Here is a 21,861-nt window from a genome sequence, read left to right as displayed (position 1 = left end):
ATTCAACAAATTATTGTAGAAATGTCGTTACCAGACTAACGTACGTCGTATTCAGTCCTCAACTGGATGTCACATTCCTTATATCAGTTAACAGCCCTGTTTGTGAAAATATTTACTAGACATAAGATTTAAAGACTAATAAAATCAATTGTAAGACCGCATAGACCATAAAACGGAACAAAATATGTCTTGGTATCATCTCTTGTGTATTAGATGATGGCAATGACCGGAAATGTTATAACGTTAGATTAAGAAGGAGAAACATTAAAGTGTTTTACAATACTTGGAAACATGAGCAATAAGATGTAGCAACATAAACATGCATGGAATAGGGACAAAGGATGAAAACAAATTGAAAAGGATTTTAATACAAAATTAATCGAACTAAATAACTTGCCTGAACAGAAGGGGTACCCAAACTTGTTTGACAGTTATTCGTGTGTTGTAGACTGTCGAATGGGACTCATGTGTGTACGTAGCGTACGCATATCTATTGCAAGTTTTAGTACTCATACACTTTCTCTTTTTGTGTTTTGTTTGTTTGTTAGTTGTATAACGCCACACTTAGCAATATTTCAGCTGTATGACGGCGGTCTGTAAATAATCGGGTCTGGACCAGACAATCCAGTGATTGACATCATGTGCATCGATCCACGCAATTGGGATACGATGACATGCATCAACCAAGTCAGCGAGCCTGACCACCCGATCCCGGTAGTCGCTTCTTACGACAAGCGCTGTCGCCCTTTTACGCCAAGAATGGTTTGTTGAAGATCTTCACGGGTCTATTGAATGCAGGGATTTGTATAAAGTCATCAGACAGCATACAATGCCACCTAAAAATTATACTCAGTGTCTCCGCAAAGTAATATAGTACGGTACTTAGAGTACATGTGAGATTATACTCAGATTAGGGAGATGTTTAATCCATATAACGTGTTATTATTCTACCTAACAATGTATTTAATGAAATGAATGCAAAATAAACTCAACGGCTAAAAGGTTTCATTGAAAAAACTACCCCTAGTCTTGACTAATAAAACAACTGCAACCCGACACAGATTAAACGCAACTTACAAACACAATCATAATCTGGTTAGTCTGTATCACTCAACGAGGCCGCTTACTCTGCCCACAGTATGACAGTATTGGGCAGTTCAGTAATTAGGAGCCAAAACCAGACAGGTACGCTGGTCACACTTGACTGGTCTGACTGATGATTAGGTCGTCTGACAATTGGGAGTGAACCATAGCAAGAAGTATCTGCGAAACTATTTGCTCCTTTTATGGGACCGATTAGTTTTATGACCATGGGCCTCGGCACAAGCGTGGTGTTGGAAGACAAGTTATACATGTACATCCGATATGGTGACTGTTTTTCGCTATTCATATTCTAAATACATTCATAATACCACAACATTTTAGTACTCCTTGAAACTTTGCAATCACTTCAATATGTACAATAGATTGAACGAGAACACTTGATATATTGCAGATTATTAAATCATTGTCTCTATTATCAGCCGCTACGTCCGATCGTTTGCATTGTACAAAGAAATATTTTATCTGTCCTTTTGCAGATTTAGCCTCAGAATGTGCTCATTCGAATTAGGAACGAAAATAATTGCTTCTCGTGAGTATATATGATACAGTTAAAAGTTACTTGTACACTGTAGACGTATTAACTTTAAAGTCGCATACGACCTTCGCGAGCGAGTTGAATGATCCAGGTTAATTGGAACGAAGTCTAGAAAGGGTTATAAAGTTTTGTATTTGGTAATGTGTAGGTTTGTTAAATATGATTTTTTAAATTCCTTTTATTTCAATATGTAAAAACATAACTATGCGCTTAAAAACAGAGCTGACTTGATGGGAGATAGCCACCTCAGTTTGTCTGTTGGACACGGTTTAACCTTGCTGTGTCCTCACCCTGGTTGTTGTTACCGTTGTTATAAGGGATTAAGAGCTACGGCTCATTGCATTTTTGGTTACAGTCTGTATCACTAAAGTGGACATGTGCAGGTGAACTCTGTTCAATTAGTATATGAAATGCCCCAAAATGTGAACTCCAGACAATAATAACCTGAGGGTAAATCCACGTGCGACTGCCTTTCCCCTCGTTCACCTTCGAAATCCTTGATTATTATATCATGCCAGAGTTCTGAAATTCAGTGACAATGTTGCTGAACAGTAGAATGTGATGGACGTTTTGTGCAGAACCTGTTTGACACTATGGGTTCCAGGACCACTAACACTCTGAGCTGAAAAAGTTTGGTCCTAACCGCACCCAACATCTACAAGTTTGTAAGCTTATAGACATCATTAAGAAGTAATTAACAGTCCCATGCTGAGACCTTTCTCAAAATTCAGACCGGTGGCAGGCTGCCAACAAAGAGAAGAAAATAGCGCAACCCCGACACGAGTGTGCTCAGTCAAACAATGAACTTACGACCGGCAGAACACAACTCCAGTTGAGTATGCCGATGCTGTATCTCAGCCGTGTTGGCCTGAAAATTTAAACATGCTAATTAAATCCAAAATCGTATAATCATTTTTAATAGAAACCGTATCTTAATTTGTTCTTGCACTGCATCATATCGTGTATTTCATCTGTATATGTGTAATGTGTATATGTATCAATGACTACACTTATACCGCATATTCTGCAACAGACTATAATTAATCACCTTATTATTGTCTCTCTATTTACCATGGCTGACTGCACTAATACCCTTTTAACAGTGGACACCGATATCAGTATACATGTAGGCTTTTTGTTCAAAAAGGAATATGCAGGAAATTATATGTAACAATTAACTGTGTACTAATTACATGTTTGAATGTTATCAGTTTTACGTTCTGAGATACAGTGATGTAAGCATCTTCTAAAATCTTCTAAAAATATAATAAAATACAAAACTCTCTGCCGTAATTTTTTTGTGGAAATCATTCGATCAAGTAAAAATGACTGCGTGACAAGACGAATCAACTATTTATACCCGATAAAAGAAACTGCCGTATTTTAGGAACAGTGCTACAACAAGACATTTGAAATTTCTAACAAGCAGATACATTAGAGACAGTGACTAGACTACAGGTACGTAATCCGTATCAATCAAAGGTGTAAAAAAAATGAAAATCATATCTGTAGGAGACCTACCAAATTACCAAGTTTTATCATTACTATATTTATTACAATGCAGATACTTTAGTGATAGATTTTGTAGAGGAGAGGGCATACACACAAGTATATTGCTTCCGTGTGTGAATGCAGGTTGTACTTGGTATCTCAGTTCTCAGTTTCATACCGGTTGTATAACTGAATTTGCATATGGAACCATGCGTACAGCATGACAATTACTTGCTATTCGTCAGTTTACAACACACATAACACGGTCAAACAATTTTAGGCACCGCTTTTGCGAGTTATTTAGTACAATAATGTTTTATTAAAATCTATTTCAATTTGTTTTCACCATTTTCCCTATTGACAGTCGTTGTTACGTGCGTCACTAGGTAATTAGTACGGATTGACCTTGTTTATTGTTTCTATACTTTGAGGATTTCTGTGGCAAGTGGCGGACGTAATTCAAACTCCTTCCGCACTGACACCGCATCAAATATATTTGTGTACCGATTACATAACTCTAATGGACAGGGTGGGTTGGTAGTTCACCGGACGACACTGTGTATATTGGGCGGCTCCTTTGATATCTCCTCCAAACATACGTTTATTGAATGACCCCATTAAACGATGATACACATCTCGATGAATATATCAAGGCACTAATTCATCTTTCATAAACATTTTTTTGTCTTTGTGCTTAATATATCCACATATCAACGAACATTTGTAAAACATGTATCCTAAAAAAAATAAACATTTTCAGGCTAGGTATTTGCCCACCGCAACACCTGCAGAACTGTTTATTCACGCGTGGTGTGGTAGATCGTAATTGACCGAGAGCAGGTATTGTAGAATCACCTGTAAATAAGGCCGACACTGTAATTAGATACAACGTACTAATGAGAATTATCATAAGAAGGCTGTTGTTTTTTCTGAACTGTTACCATTTTCATACCAAAAGTGACAATGCAGTTAAAATTTGCTTTAGTGTCACAATATTCACTCACGTTTTCCTCAATCGCATTAAAACATAATTCCCACTGGTCAGTTCGAAACCGCATGTAATTAAATAATTATTTCGAGATTTCGTTAGAATGTAAGATATTCAGCCAAACGTTATGCAATAAAAGACGAATAGTTTTTTTCATTAAAATACGCGCACGCGTACCTGTATATTGCATACCTAGTGTCACGTAATTGCCCAGTGTGATGTATCAACGGGACATAAAAAACGGGAAATGAAATAGAAACTAACTAAAATTTAATGTTGTGGAAAACAACTCCAATGAATTGGAGTACACGCACATGAATTCGTATGATAAACTGTCAAAACGTTTTGAGAGGTAAGGCCGGGTTCATTAAAGATTGCTGCAATATGTAAAACAGGTGAAATTTGTAGAACTAAAGGAAACATCCAACCAAATGCCCTTTTTAAATAGTAATGTAATGATATAATATAAAGTATATTTCACATGATACAATATACTTTGCAAACAGTTAGTTGATGCTTGAAAGGGACTGACGAAAACATGGGCGAAATATTTTAATAACGCCGTAAAATAGTTGAATTAAGTAAAAATTAGTTAAATATTGTGTCATGATACTTGAATAAATACATTTAATGTATTTGCGAAACAAAAACATGAGTTTTAAGTTAAGGAACATGTTCTCGCCCATGGGCCTGCCCATGGGCCAAACCTTTTCTCGCCCATGGGCGAAATATTTCAATATCGCTATAAAATCGTTGAATTAAGTTAAAATGAGTTAAATTTGGTGTCATGGTACTTGAATGAATACATTAAATGTATTTGCGAAACAAAAACATGAGTTTTAAGTAAAGGAACATATTCTCGCCCATGGGCCTACCCATGGGCCTACCCATGGGCCAAACCTTTTTCTCGCCCATGGGCGAAATATTTCAATATCGCTATAAAATAGTTGAATTAAGTTAAAATGAGTTAAATTTTGTGTCATGATACTTCAATGAATACATTAAATGTATTTGCGAAACAAAAACATGAGTTTTAAGTAAAGGAACATGTTCTCGCCCATTGGCCTGCCCATGGGCCAAACCTTTTCTCGCCCATGGGCGAAATATTTCAATATCGCTATAAAATAGTTGAATTAAGTTAAAATGAGTTAAATTTTGTGTCATGATACTTCAATGAATACATTAAATGTATTTGCGAAACAAAAACATGAGTTTTAAGTAAAGGAACATATTCTCGCCCATGGGCCTGCCCATGGGCCTGCCCATGGGCCAGACTTCGCCCATGGGCAGGCCCATGGGCCACACTTCGCCCATGGGCAGGCCCATGGGCGACATAGTCTAAATATTGAGTTTTTAAACAATTTTTTTTTCATTTTTTCTTCCTTGGTATGTTCCCATGAAAACGGCATGTTTAATTTTGTAAATACCTTTAACCGAGACTGGGCAAAGAGCGTAGAGTTTCTGGACTTTTGGGTTTCCAGAATTAAAATGGGACGTGTTTTGTTGAATGCGTTAAACAACAAACTAGAGCTAGAACCAACTGCGTATGTGCATTATCAACTGCGTATAAAGATACAGCTGCCACCTTGCACCCCAGTAGCTCTTTACCGGAGCCCTACCCGCTACTACATTAATTCCATGGGAAGAAAGGCGATATATCGAATGTTCAGTCAAACACATTTCAGTTTACAAAATGCTGATCATTTAAGAATTGACCTTCACTTTGTGTGAGTTCATTGGAGTGTGAACCTTCATAGACTGAGGGCAAAACTGTATGAACGTCGGAGCTTGCTCCGACGTTCATACAATATTTGGCCTTCACAACTTGCCAATGGATGTGGATGCACAACTTGCTCTTCACAAACATCCTACGCAGCACATGTATTCAAATCATATCCTCATTAGATGAGAAAGTTCTGTAAAGAACTTCCTCAGTCAGGCACAATGACAGCGCGTCGTAATACATTTACATCAAGTACAAGACGTCAAAATGGCCGACACGATAAACGTGACGGGAGAGATTTCCGAAGTTGTTAATGAACCTGTGGCGGTTACATGTGTTAGTCATCATTGATCAACTGGCCGATCATTGAAAGGTTAATAAAAATGCGTCAAACAGACACGAAGGTAAATTCCTAGATTGCTGGAGACGGTCAGTGTCAGCCCAGACACGGATCGAGTCAATAATACGATAGTTTAGATGTGCCTTTCTTCGTTTGTTCATTAGGATAGGCCGCAGCGAGGATATTCATGAACAATCATGCAGTCGCGCTCTCTGACATTTCTCAATGTATACTGAAACGCTGTCACCAAGAATAAAGGTTCTAAATGATCAGAAAGAACGCTTATGTATATTTCCGTGCTAGGGAATTCCCAGCGGTTTCCCCCGGAATGTGGAAGTAGTCCGTCAGTGTTTACGTCATTTCAAGAACACGGTCTCGTGAAAAACGTATGAACGTCAAATTGTGTCGTTCATACACTTATGAACGTCAATTTCGCGGTCACGTGACCGACCTCTCGTCCAATGGAAAAGCTGTATATCGTGTAAACTTCAAATTAAAAAATTATAAGATCTTGTCAACAAATGACAAGGTCTAATATTCTCCACTGAATCCAACTGTTTTTGTCTTGGAGGAAACATGGATAACAACATCAGAAATTGGGATTATCTTTATAGTCTACTGTTATCAGTGTGTAATACCGTCTGTCAAAATAACGTTGTCTTACTTCCAGGTTTACAGTCGCTTGAATTCGTTGAGCCTGTTTGTTCTGTGATCTGGTCTGTGTTGCACTCCTTGCAGTGGTCCTGTGCCGTGGAGTTTTGGTAGAAATGGAGAGGACACGCTGTACACGGGAAGTAGCCGGTCACTGAATACTGACCAATAGGACATGGTGCTGAAAGGGAGAGAGGACACTATGGAGTCTCACATGGAATACTGACCAATAGGACATGGAGCTGAAACAGAGAGAGGACACTATGGAGTCTCACATTGGATACTGACCAATAGGACATGGTGCTGAAACATAGAGAGAGAACACTATGGAGTCTCACATGGGATACTGGCCAATAGGACATGGTGCTGAAACAGAGAGAGGACACAATCGTGTCCCTCGTGAGTGGGATAATATGAGTAGGTAATGACAACAGAAGGCTATTACCGTCACACCATGATGGACAGAGAGCATATTGATGGAAGCCAATTGGACATGAAGCCAATTTAACAGGATAAGTGATTATTGCTAAATGAGTTCATTGTATTGCCGCACTCAGCAATATTACAACTATATGACGGCGGTCTGTAAATAATCGCGTCTGGACAAGACATTCAGTGATTGACAATCCAGAGCATCGATCAAGCAATTGGTATTTGATGACATACAGCAACCAAGTCAGCAAGCCTGACCTCCCGATCCCGTTAGTCTCCTCTTACGTCAAGCATGGGTTGCTGAAGACCTATTCTTACCCAGATCTTCAAAGGTGAATATGCACCTATACATGCACTGAAACACCAAGCAAGTGGAACACTTTGTATTCACCTCTACATGCAGAGATGTTCGTGGATCCCTCTACATAAAGAGTGGAGCCATCACCTGGGCAAGGCTCACAGTGGGAAGAGTTCACCCAGTAATGGTTGACAGGGCACTTGTCGCATGGTTGTTGTCCTGTTGAAGACCGAAACCCAGGGCGACACTTGCCTGAAACAATACAGTTACATCACTTGAACACACAATCATATAACCACCACAATCACATCAAGCATGCACCATAACTACTGGTGTTGGCGTATTCAAAATACACTCACTGGCACTTGCCTGAAACAATAAGTCCTCGCTGTGTGTAACACAATTATAAACATGTTAGTATCTAGGGAAGTATCACGAAAAACGTTTTCAATGATGTGTGGTATATTAAAGACATTCCACAATAAAAAAGCACTTACTGACACATCTTGCTCTGCTGGACCGCGGGGTCAATGAGTACATGTTGGCTCCACAGTTCTTACAAGAGGGTTGTCCGGACTGGTCCTGATACTGACCGTCAGGGCATTCAACACAACCTCCACTGGGAGAGGACGAGTATCCGTAGGGGCATGGTACTGAAACATGTATACAAATAGTGTGTTTTGAAATAAGGCATTGTAGAAATTCATCCTGGCCTGTTCAATTGCAGATTGTTCAGTCGTTTTATCATAGCAGAAAGGACATTTAGTAGAGAGACATATGTAGCGATAGACAGTAGCACAGTACTGAAGCAGACAGACACACAGTGAATTCTCACTAAGGCGAAACCTTTAAATTGGGAAATCCTCATATGTAGACACTTGACTTTGGTCCCGCCACGCTCACTATATTATCAGCATTATTATATATCTGGTGAGTAGAACCCTTTAGATAGAAACACCTGTTACTTAGATACAATAACTGATAAGTAGAATCATATATTGATGGAAACGAATAATTAATCAATGAAAGGTAAATGGAAATAACCTTTACTGTCAGTACATTTGAAATAGCGCGCATACAAAGTCAACACATGTCAGGATCAAATGTTGAGACGTGGTGGTGTGCATTAGTGACAACGTGTATTTGGTAGACAACACATATCTATATCTGAACAGTGGCAAGGTACTTCAACATGACTCGTCTATCTGACTGTGAACTAAGATACAAATACAAAAACATCCAAACGTGATGATCAGGGAAGGCGGCTGTTCCCCATGGCTTAGATAGAGAGGGCTAATTGATAAATATGGTGTTGAGGAACATGCATTTTATAAAGATTTATAAACACGGTCAAACCTTTAAATACCTTGAAACACCGAACCGATGTGCCTAGGCCTACCACTATATACAAACCGAATGCTATTTCATTTTAAACAATAATGGCCGAGAAATGACCAATGAGAGCTAAGGTAACTTTAACTCCTGTCACATTGACTAAAACACAGTCAGGTCTCATCACTTGGTGAAAAACCATTTGAAGTTTCATTTCTCAAGTCAACGAATTCCAGTGTCAGTGTTCGAAATGAAAATGAGAACTAAGATCGTGGTCAAAATACATGGCCCAATCAACATCAAAACTTCAAATATACTGACAGCCCCCGAGAGTTTCACTACCAATGTAACATACAACAAATGCATTTACATGTTAGTGGGAGTAAATGTTGATGTCCAGCACCTTCCGCGGAAGGTGCCCTATGAATATTCATGAGCCTATTGTTATGGTAATAGACTGTAGGACGTCACAAAGAAAACGGCGTCATTATGCATACATGTTAAGAATGTGAAGAATGCGGCCTTTGTTAAAATGTGAAGAATGCGGCCTTTGTTAAAAAATGTCATAGTTGAGGAATTCCTTGGGAATTCCAGCTATTTGGAATTCTTTAGGAATGCCAGCTAGGTGGAATGTAGTCGGGGTTGATATCTTCAGATGTATACTAGAATGAGCGTCATCAAACGGAATGTCACCCTATCGTGAAAGAATGAAACAGTCCTCGATCTCTTGATATAGCTACAAGCTAGTAGAATGTCGTCATCGAGACAAAGAGTAGAATGTACGAGTTCATTCACTCGTTGTAAGATGAATGGTTTCTGACAGACAGTCGTACAGTTATCTCTATTCCAGTGACAGTACCCTATTTGCGTATTTATTGTGATATCAACAACATTAACCTAAGCTCAAAATGGGAACAGTGACATTCGAAGCCTCGTCTAGTAATATAGTTTACAAATTCTTAGTGGGTGAGTGAATTGGGTTTAACGCCGCTTTTAACAATATTCCAGTTATATCGCGGCGTGTCAGCTTTATGTGGGAGGAAATCCCGAAGTGATGCAGGTCTCAGACGTTTACCACTTCGGTGAAACCCACGAGCACGGGTATGGTGCTAACAAACCTAGAAACATAATCGGGGCGAAGTGGGAATCGAACCCACAATCATAGGTTTCTGGCCTGTCCAAGGGACGCAACTCTGCACAGCCAATCGCGGCGCCTTAGACGACTGGGCCACCCGTGCCCCCTACAGATTTTTAAGGTCCTCATAGTGAGGTAATAGTATTATGACTGATGGTTAAAGCTGTGACTGTGGCAGTATGGGCTGTTATTAGTAGGTTATAAGGATTATGACCTACTATGCGAACAGACAAGATCTTATCGTTGACGTCATAGCATAACTGCAGGAGGGACAACGGAAGCAAGACACCCTCCATCCTAAGTCCAGTAAACCAGCACACTTACAACACTTCTTGCTTCCCCCGACGTCCCTCAGCTGGTATCCAACACTACACGATTGTCCGGACCGAGTGAGATTAACGCCCGTGGAAGTGTCCTGCACAGTGAAGTTACATCCTCCGGCTACCAGTCCAAACAACACTTTCTTCTGCAGGTTGATTGTGCCGGCGCAATGTTCCAGAGCTGTAATCCGGCCATCGTTATTCTCCAGTTTGAGTGTCAGTTCCACCTTGTGCTGAAAGGGAGACATGGTTTGGTAGCATTAGTGTACTGGACACACACATTGTACACCGTCAAAGCATGATTGTACTGAACATGTACTTCACATTGTACACCGTGATAGCATCAGTGTACTGAACATGTACTTCACATTGTACATCGTGATAGCATCAGTGTACTGAACATGTACTTCACATTGAACACCGTGATAGCATCAGTGTACTGAACATGTACTTCACATTGTACACCGTGATAGCATCAGTGTACTGAACATGTACTTCACATTGTACACCGTGATAGCATCAGTGTACTGAACATGTACTGAACATTGTACACTGTGATAGCATCAGTGTACTGAACATGTACTTCACACTGAACACCGTGATAGCATGATTGTACTGAACATGTACTTCACACTGTACACCGTGATAGCATCAGTGTACTGAACATGTACTTCACACTGTACATCGTGATAGCATCAGTATACTAAACATGTACTTCACATTGTACATCGTGATAGCATCAGTGTACTGAACATGTACTTCACACTGTACACTGTGATAGCATCAGTATACTGAACATGTACTTCACCTTGTACATCGCGTAAGCATCAGTGTACTGAACATGTACTTCACACTGTACACTGTGATAGCATCAGTATGCTTAACATGTACTTCACACTGTACACTGTGATAGCATCAGTATACTGAACATGTACTTCACATTGTACATCGTGATAGCATCAGTATACTGAACATGTACTTCACACTGTACACCGTGATAGCATCAGTATACTGAACATGTACTTCACATTGTACATCGTGATAGCATCAGTGTACTGAACATGTACTTCACACTGTACACCGTGAAAGCATCAGTATACTGAACATGTACTTCACATTGTATACCGTGAAAGCATCAGTATACTGAACATGTACTTCACGATGTACAGCGTGAAAGCATCAGGGGACTGAACATGTACTCCACACTATACACCGTGATAGCATCAGTGCACTGAACATGTACTTCACATTGTACACCGTGATAGCATCAGTGTACTGAACATGTACTTCACATTGTACACCGTGATAGCATCAGTGTACTGAACATGTACTTCACACTGTACACCGTGATAGCATCAGTGTACTGAACATGTACTTCACACTGTACACCGTGATAGCATCAGTGTACTGAACATGTACTTCACATTGTACACCGTGAATGCATCAGTGTACTGAACATGTACTTCATATTGTACACCGTGATAGCATCAGTGTACTGAACATGTACTGCACACTGTACACCGTGAAAGCATCAGGGGACTGAAATTAATTGATACGAGGTTTCAAGAATCAGGGGTATTAAAAGAACACTTTATTCGTGGCAACTGTGTTTGTCAGGATCTTTTCTATTTCTAATATTAATGATAATTGAATATTAATTAACTTAGTTTACAAACTCCGATTGCAATGCTATCACTTTGTAGCCCCACCGCTAGAGCATATACCGATTCAATACTTGAACACAGAATAAAATCCCTGTAGACATGTTCACGTACATCAAAGAGACTGAGAGCACCAACAAAGATGGCCTCGGCGACAGTGAAGCGGTAATAGTCGCGCAGCTGTCCCTGAATCGGACACAGACTGTTGATGCCGGATGATGCAGGGGATATCACATCGTTGTAAAACTGGTTCAGGTTGTCACGGCATGCAGTGTTTGAGGGAACCGGACCATCACTCTTCAGATCCAAGCTGACACTGTACGTGTACTCAGTTGTTGTGGTGGCTGCAGGAGAAGGTATACAAGATGTGGAAATGTCAACATGAACATATACACAGAGAGAAAGAGATAGAGAGAGAGGGAGGGGGAGGGGGAGAGAGAGAGAGCGAAAGAGATATATAGAGAGAGAGGGGGAGGGATAGAGGGGGAGAGAGAGAAAGAGAGAAAATAGGAGAAAGATTCGTCTTTAGCCTGTAAAAACCGGTAAGTGTAAATTTCAAGAAAGAAATGTGTACTAAACCCTTCAGGTTATAAAACTTGGTTTATGGTCTAGTCACTGTTATCCAGTAGCAGTTCCACCTACGTAAACAGTCCTCTAGGGGGAGGGATGGTGACCAGACATTTCCGCCCGAACAGTTGTATGTCCGACTTGTGGAGCCGTCAGCAAACGCATGTTCACTGTTGCAGGTGACGACGTAGGAGAGGATGCTGCCGTCGGTGTTGTTGGAGCGAGTAATGTCGGCGTTCTGTGGAGTGTTGGTCAATTCACGGAAACATTGTCCAGCTTAAACAAGAAAGGCAAGCACTAAATGTGTGACAAGACTTCCATTTTCCTATATCAACTTTCTCTTTATTAAGTCAAGCAATATTCCAGCAGTTGCAGCCTTTGACGTGCACAGTTCACAACTTTTGAGGTACAATTGAATCGAACATGCTCTTTCGTCAATGATTTCAAATAGCGTCACACAACACTTGCACCAAAGTTGTTTGATCAGGATTACAATATCGTAGGCCCCAGTAAAGCTTTCAAACATCTCTATGGTAGAACCGTGGAGGATAGTTTCAAATTTGACGGATCAGTGAATGACAGTATGTCAGATGCAATTCCTTATGTTGACTTGCACCATATAATCCCGTGTGTTTTCGGTTTAACAATAGACTTGTCTTTGCATGTGTTTGTGACTGGCAGGATACGCTCACCCTTGTGCCAACACCTGGTGCCATCACTAACTGATAGTGAGTCATTAACGCATGCTTATGATGTAGTCGGAGTCGTGGAATGAACTCTGCATTTAGTAGAGATTTCTGATGATAATGGACATGTTTTTTTTGTGGCTTTAATTCCCAACAATCACTTGCAAGTCCTCTTAAACACCTACTATCCTGTTCGTGCTCTGTCATTGCTAGGGATTGGTACATATATTAGTATGATTAGCGCTATCAATAGAAATCCTACTTGAAATATGTATTTATTGTTCTGAGTCCACAACGCTTCTGAAGGAAAGTGTGTGTGCATTATATTTGAATAATATTATCCTCTTAAACAACACTCTTATCAGACACAAACAATTGTTTCGAGTTTAAACGTTTTGTCGAAGAATAAAGCACGAGCTTGAGAATAATGGGAGTATACCTTTGATTAGAACTTGGAAGGCACATGTTTCTTCAAATCCCTGGTCGGTGCGTAGCGTCACTCTGTAGTCATGGAATGTCCCCACATTGGACAAACTGGCGGTGATTGTAGGGTCGGAGGTCAGTGTTCCGCCAGAGTGGCTGATGATGTCGGTGATCTTGTGAGTTGTAGATGTTGTTGTCACATTGTATGTCACATTAGGACAGTCCAGAGTGATGGAACCTCTTTCTGAAAAGTCATAAGATATTTTGATTAACCTTTCAACTTTAATAACTAGTTTATGAAAATATAACTTACATCTACCTTCGTCTTACATATTAGTGTAAGAAAGAACACATTTGGTGATTAGGAACATACAATGTCATTTAGAAAGCTATCAAATGTAAAAAAATGTTATTTTTGAGATAGCTCTTTTCTTAGTATTAAAAGTAAAGACACTAGTACATTTTGGGGTTGAGTCCTTGCCGGGTAAACTAAAATTCCGACAACTATCTTCCCCTCTGACAAGTGTAAATTAGCACGGCTCCCATGGCCAAAAGCTAGGAACACACAATGCCATTTAGAAAGTGCTCAAATGTGACACATTTTACGTTTGGGATAACATGTTCTTGTAATCACTGTACAGATTCTAGTAACATTTGGACTTCAAACCCCGACTTAACGCAAAAAAGGACTCGAAATTGTACCTTCCTCAAAAAGTGTTATCCCAAATATAACATTTGTTACATTAAGTGGTGTGTGTGTGTTTCTGATTGTGGTTGTGTGAGTATGTGTGTGAGTGTAAATCTGTGTGTATGAGTGTGTGTTTAAATGTATGTACGTTATCATGGATATTTAAAGCTGAGCAAACAAAAGAGTGCTGTTGATATTGTGAGTTTGTGAGTGTGTGTGAGTGTGTGGGTGTGTGAGTGTGTGTGTTTTTTCAGGGTGCGTGAAATGCGTATTTAACACTGAAGGAACACACTGAACTCGAGAGATCCGTGTATAAGTGATAACTGTGTTTGATGGAGAGCTCCTTGACATTCTACCTCTGACATTGATCTGGAACTTGCACTGAGCATGTCGACCAGCGCCATCGGTTACTTCATACGTCACTTCCGTGTTCCTGAACACTGGGTCTGCAGGATTGAAGCCGGTGGGGATGGTGAAACCTGTCATGCTCAGAAAACCTGAGTTGTCTTGAACAGAGGGGATGGTGATGCTTGGTGCCTGCATCTTGTCTATAGTAATGGTCCTGTCACCGTCACAGTTGGTAAACACCGGGGGACTTGTATCTGTAAAACAATAAACAGTAATTCAATATGCAATAGGACATCACGTGTGTGACTGTATAACAATATATAATAATTCTATATGCATCAGGGAGCGACGTGTGTGACTGTTTTACAACATACAGTAATTCAATATGTCAGGATTTGAAGTTTATATCTGCATTACATCATACAGTTAGTCAATACATACTTGGACTTTGAGTGTGTATCTGTATGACAATAAACAGTAATCCGGTTTGCATTAGGTATCTGCATCAAAAGTACAATAATTTAATATACAATATGACTTTAACAAATCCATCCATTGATTACCTTCACATACAGGAACACTTCATTTCAGTGATCACCTTCACATACAGGAACACTTCCAACCAGTGATTACCTTCACATAGAGAAACACTTCCACCCAGTGATCACCTTCACATACAGGATCACTTCCACCCACTGATTACCTTCACATACAGGAACACTTCCACCCAGTGATTACCTTCACATACAGGAACACTTCCACCCAGTGATTACCTTCACATACAGGAACACTTCCACCCAGTGATTACCTTCACATACAGGAACACCTCCACCCATTGATTACCTTCACATAGAGGAACACTTCCATCCAGTGATTACCTTCACATACAGGAACACCTCCACCCAGTGATTTCCATCACATACAGGAACACCTCCACCCAGTGATTACCTTCACATACAGGAACACTTCCACCCAGTGATTACCTTCACACACAGGAACACTTCCACCCAGTGATTACCTTCACATACAGGAACATTTCCACCCAGTGATTACCTTCACATACAGGAACACTTCCATCCAGTGATTACCTTCACATACAGGAACACCTCCACCCAGTGATTTCCATCACATACAGGAACACTTCCACCCAGTGATTACCTTCACATACAGGAACACTTCCACCCAGTGATTACCTTCACACACAGGAACACTTCCACCCAGTGATTACCTTCACATACAGGAACACTCCCACCCAGTTACTAACTTCACATACAGGAACACTTCCACCCAGTTACTAACATCACATACAGGAACACTTCCACCCAGTGATTACCTTCACATACAGGAACACTTCCACCCAGTGTTTACCTTCACATAGAGGAACACTTCCACCCAGTGTTTACCTTCACATACAGGAACACCTCCACCCAGTGATTACCTTCACATACAGGAACACTTCCATCCAGTGATTACCTTCACATACAGGAACACCTCCACCCAGTGATTTCCTTCACATACAGGAACACTTCCACCCAGTGATTACCTTCACATACAGGAACACTTCCACCCAGTGTTTACCTTCACATAGAGGAACACTTCCACCCAGTGTTTACCTTCACATACAGGAACACTTCCACCCAGTGAATACCTTCACATACAGGAACACTTCCATCCAGTGATTACCTTCACATAGAGAAACACTTCCACCCAGTGATTACCTTCACATACAGGAACATTTCCACCCAGTCATTACCTTCACATACAGGAACACTTCCATCCAGTGATTACCTTCACATACAGGAACACCTCCACCCAGTGATTTCCATCACATACAGGAACACTTCCACCCAGTGATTACCTTCACATACAGGAACACTTCCACCCAGTGATTACCTTCACACACAGGAACACTTCCACCCAGTGATTACCTTCACATACAGGAACACTCCCACCCAGTTACTAACTTCACATACAGGAACACTTCCACCCAGTTACTAACATCACATACAGGAACACTTCCACCCAGTGATTACCTTCACATACAGGAACACTTCCACCCAAGTGTTTACCTTCACATAGAGGAACACTTCCACCCAGTGTTTACCTTCACATACAGGAACACCTCCACCCAGTGATTACCTTCACATACAGGAACACTTCCATCCAGTGATTACCTTCACATACAGGAACACCTCCACCCAGTGATTTCCTTCACATACAGGAACACTTCCACCCAGTGATTACCTTCACATACAGGAACACTTCCACCCAGTGTTTACCTTCACATAGAGGAACACTTCCACCCAGTGTTTACCTTCACATACAGGAACACTTCCACCCAGTGAATACCTTCACATACAGGAACACTTCCATCCAGTGATTACCTTCACATACAGGAACACTTCCACCCAGTGATTACCTTCACATACAGGAACACTTCCACCCAGTGATTACCTTCACATACGGGAACACTTCCACCCAGTGGTTACCTTCACATACAGGAACACCTCCACCCATTGATTACCTTCACATACAGGAACATTTCCACTCAGTGATTACCTTCACATACAGGAACACTTCCACCCAGTGAATACCTTCACATAGAGAAACACTTCCACCCAGTGAATACCTTCACATAGAGAAACACTTCCACCCAGTGATTACCTTCACATACAGGAACACTTCCACCCAGTGATTACCTTCACATACAGGAACACTTCCACCCAGTGAATACCTTCACATAGAGAAACACTTCCACCCAGTGATTACCTTCACATACAGGAACACTTCCACCCAGTGATTACCTTCACATACAGGAACACTTCCACCCAGTGAATACCTTCACATACAGGAACACTTCCACCTAGTGAATACCTTCACATAGAGAAACACTTCCACCCAGTGAATACCTTCACATAGAGAAACACTTCCACTCAGTGATTACCTTCACATACAGGAACATTTCCACCCAGTGAATACCTTCACATACAGGAACACTTCCACCCAGTGAATACCTTCACATACAGGAACACTTCCACCCAGTGAATACCTTCACATAGAGAAACACTTCCACCCAGTGAATACCTTCACATAGAGAAACACTTCCACCCAGTGATTACCTTCACATACAGGAACACTTCCACCCAGTGAATACCTTCACATAGAGAAACACTTCCACCCAGTGATTACCTTCACATACAGGAACACTTCCACCCAGTGATTACCTTCACATACGGGAACACTTCCACCCAGTGGTTACCTTCACATACAGGAACACCTCCACCCATTGATTACCTTCACATACAGGAACATTTCCACTCAGTGAATACCTTCACATACAGGAACACCTCCACCCAGTGATTACCTTCACATACAGGAACACTTCCACCCAGTTACTAACTTCACATACAGGAACACTTCCAACCAGTGATTACCTTCATAAACAGGAACACTTCCACCCAGTGATTATCGTCACATACAGGAACACTTCCACCCAGTTACTTACTTCACATACAGGAACACTTCAATCTAGTGATAACCTTCACATACAGGGACACTTTTACCCAGTGGCTACCTTCACATACAGGAACACTTCCACCCAGTGTTTACCTTCACATACAGGAACACTTCCACCCAGTTACTTACTTCACATACAGGAACACTTCCACCCAGTGATTACCGTCACATACAGGAACACTTCCACCCAGTGATTACCTTCACATACAGGAACACTTCCACCCAGTGATTACCTTCACATACGGGAACACTTCCACCCAGTGATTACCTTCACATACGGGAACACTTCCACCCAGTGATTACCTTCACATACGGGAACACTTCCACCCAGTGGTTACCTTCACATACAGGAACACTTCCACCCAGTGATTACCTTCACATACGGGAACACTTCCACCCAGTGGTTACCTTCACATACAGGAACACCTCCACCCATTGATTACCTTCACATACAGGAACATTTCCACTCAGTGATTACCTTCACATACAGGAACACTTCCAACCAGTGATTACCTTCATAAACAGGAACACTTCCACCCAGTGATTACCGTCACATACAGGAACACTTCCACCCAGTGGCTACCTTCACATACAGGAACACTTCCACCCAGTGTTTACCTTCACATACAGGATCACTTCCACCCAGTGATTACCTTCACATACAGGAACACTTCCACCCAGTGATTACCTTCACATACAGGAACACTTCCACCCAGTGATTACCTTCACATACAGGAACACCTCCACCCAGTGATTACCTTCACATACAGGAACACTTCCACCCAGTGATTACCTTCACATACAGGAACACCTCCACCCAGTGATTACCTTCACATACAGGAACACTTCAATCTAGTGATAACCTTCACATACAGGAACACTTCCAACCAGTGATTACCTTCATAAACAGGAACACTTCCACCCAGTGATTACCGTCACATACAGGAACACTTCCACCCAGTGGTTACCTTCACATACAGAAACACTTCCACCCAGTTACTTACTTCACATACAGGAACACTTCCACCCAGTGATTACCTTCACATACAGGAACACTTCCACCTAGTGATTACCTTCACATACAGGGACACTTTTACCCAGTGGCTACCTTCACATACAGGAACACTTCCACCCAGTGTTTACCTTCACATACAGGAACACTTCCACCCAGTGATTACCTTCACATACAGGAACACTTCCACCCAGTGATTACCTTCACATACAGGAACACTTCCACCCAGTGATTACCTTCACATACAGGAACACCTCCACCCAGTGATTACCTTCACATACAGGAACACTTCCACTCAGTGATTACCTTCACATACAGGAACACCTCCACCCAGTGATTACCTTCACATACAGGAACACTTCAATCTAGTGATAACCTTCACATACAGGAACACTTCCACCCAGTGGTTACCTTCACATACAGGAACACTTCCAACCAGTGATTACCTTCATAAACAGGAACACTTCCACCCAGTGATTACCGTCACATACAGGAACACTTCCACCCAGTGGTTACCTTCACATACAGAAACACTTCCACCCAGTTACTTACTTCACATACAGGAACACTTCCACCCAGTGATTACCTTCACATACAGGAACACTTCCACCTAGTGATTACCTTCACATACAGGGACACTTTTACCCAGTGGCTACCTTCACATACAGGAACACTTCCACCCAGTGTTTACCTTCACATACAGGAACACTTCCACCCAGTGATTACCTTCACATACAGGAACACTTCCACCCAGTGATTACCTTCACATACAGGAACACTTCCACCCAGTGATTACCTTCACATACAGGAACACCTCCACCCAGTGATTACCTTCACATACAGGAACACTTCAATCTAGTGATAACCTTCACATACAGGAACACTTCCACCCAGTGGTTACCTTCACATACAGGAACACTTCCACCCAGTGATTACCTTCACATACAGGAACACTTCCACCCAGTGATTACCTTCACATACAGGAACACCTCCACCCAGTGATTACCTTCACATACAGGAACACTTCAATCTAGTGATAACCTTCACATACAGGAACACTTCCACCCAGTGGTTACCTTCACATACAGGAACACTTCCACCCAGTGATTACCTTCACATACAGGAACACTTCCACCCAGTGATTACCTTCACATACAGGAACACCTCCACCCAGTGATTACCTTCACATACAGGAACACTTCCACTCAGTGATTACCTTCACATACGGGAACACTTCCACCCAGTGGTTACCTTCACATACAGGAACACCTCCACCCATTGATTACCTTCACATACAGGAACATTTCCACTCAGTGATTACCTTCACATACAGGAACACTTCCAACCAGTGATTACCTTCATAAACAGGAACACTTCCACCCATTGATTACCGTCACATACAGGAACACTTCCACCCAGTGGTTACCTTCACATAGAGGAACACCTCACCCAGCGATTACCTTCACATACAGGAACACTTCCACCCAGTGGTTACCTTCACATGGAGGAACACCTCCACCCAGTGATAACCTTCACATACAGGAACACCTCCACCCAGTGGTTACCTTCACATACAGGAACACCTCCACCCAGTGATTACCTTCACATACAGGAACACTTCTACCAAGTGATTACCTTCACATACAGGAACACTTCCACCCAGTGATTACCTTCACATACAGGAACACTTCCACCCAGTGGTTACCTTCACATAGAGGAACACCTCACCCAGCGATTACCTTCACATACAGGAACACCTCCACCCAGCGGTTACCTTCACATACAGGAACACCTCCACCCAGTGATTACCTTCACATACAGGAACACTTCCACCCAGTGGTTACCTTCACATACAGGAACACCTCCACCCAGTGATTACCTTCACATACAGGAACACTTCCACCCAGTGGTTACCTTCACATACAGGAACACTTCCACCCAGTGGTTACCTTCACATACAGGAACACTTCCACCCAGTGATTACCTTCACATACAGGAACACCTCCACCCAGTGATTACCTTCACATACAGGAACACTTCCACCCAGTGGTTACCTTCACATACAGGAACACCTCCACCCAGTGATTACCTTCACATACAGGAACACTTCCACCCAGTGGTTACCTTCACATACAGGAACACTTCAACCCAGTGGTTACCTTCACATACAGGAACACTTCCACCCAGTGATTACCTTCACATACAGGAACACCTCCACCCAGTGATTACCTTCACATACAGGAACACTTCCACCCAGTGGTTACCTTCACATACAGGAACACCTCCACCCAGTGATTACCTTCACATACAGGAACACTTCCACCCAGTGGTTACCTTCACATACAGGAACACTTCAACCCAGTGGTTACCTTCACATACAGGAACACTTCCACCTAGTGATTACCTTCACATACAGGAACACCTCCACCCAGTGATTACCTTCACATACAGGAACACTTCCACACAGCGATTACCTTCACATACAGGAACACTTCAACCCAGTGATTACCTTCACATACAGGAACACTTCAACCCAGTGATTACCTTCACATACAGAAACACTTCCACCCAGTTACTAGTTATATTTGTTACACATTGGGATATACACGTT

The 21,861-nt window shown here is 41.6% G+C and overlaps 1 protein-coding gene across 3 annotated transcripts in view; it reads right to left on the bottom strand.

The window, feature by feature from the left end:
- LOC124126022 overlaps positions 1–21,861 on the bottom strand; it is a 103,749-nt gene that overhangs the window by 55,977 nt on the left and 25,911 nt on the right. For all 3 annotated transcript variants that reach the window (XM_048392802.1, XM_048392803.1, XM_048392804.1), the window contains exons 23-30: positions 14,731–14,976; positions 13,703–13,930; positions 12,653–12,853; positions 12,125–12,354; positions 10,354–10,582; positions 8,060–8,215; positions 7,656–7,814; positions 6,846–7,013 (exon numbers count right to left, since the gene is read on the bottom strand). In XM_048392802.1, the coding sequence (XP_048248759.1) occupies positions 6,846–7,013; positions 7,656–7,814; positions 8,060–8,215; positions 10,354–10,582; positions 12,125–12,354; positions 12,653–12,853; positions 13,703–13,930; positions 14,731–14,976 (1,617 nt within the window). The remainder of the gene's footprint in view (positions 1–6,845; positions 7,014–7,655; positions 7,815–8,059; positions 8,216–10,353; positions 10,583–12,124; positions 12,355–12,652; positions 12,854–13,702; positions 13,931–14,730; positions 14,977–21,861) is intronic.

Source organism: Haliotis rufescens, unplaced genomic scaffold (assembly GCF_023055435.1).
Source record: "Haliotis rufescens isolate VD_foot unplaced genomic scaffold, xgHalRufe1.0.p SCAF_11, whole genome shotgun sequence".
Lineage (NCBI taxonomy): Eukaryota > Metazoa > Mollusca > Gastropoda > Lepetellida > Haliotidae > Haliotis > Haliotis rufescens.
The sequence above is the reverse complement of the archived record's forward strand: the minus strand, read 5'-3'. Positions and strand labels throughout refer to the sequence as shown.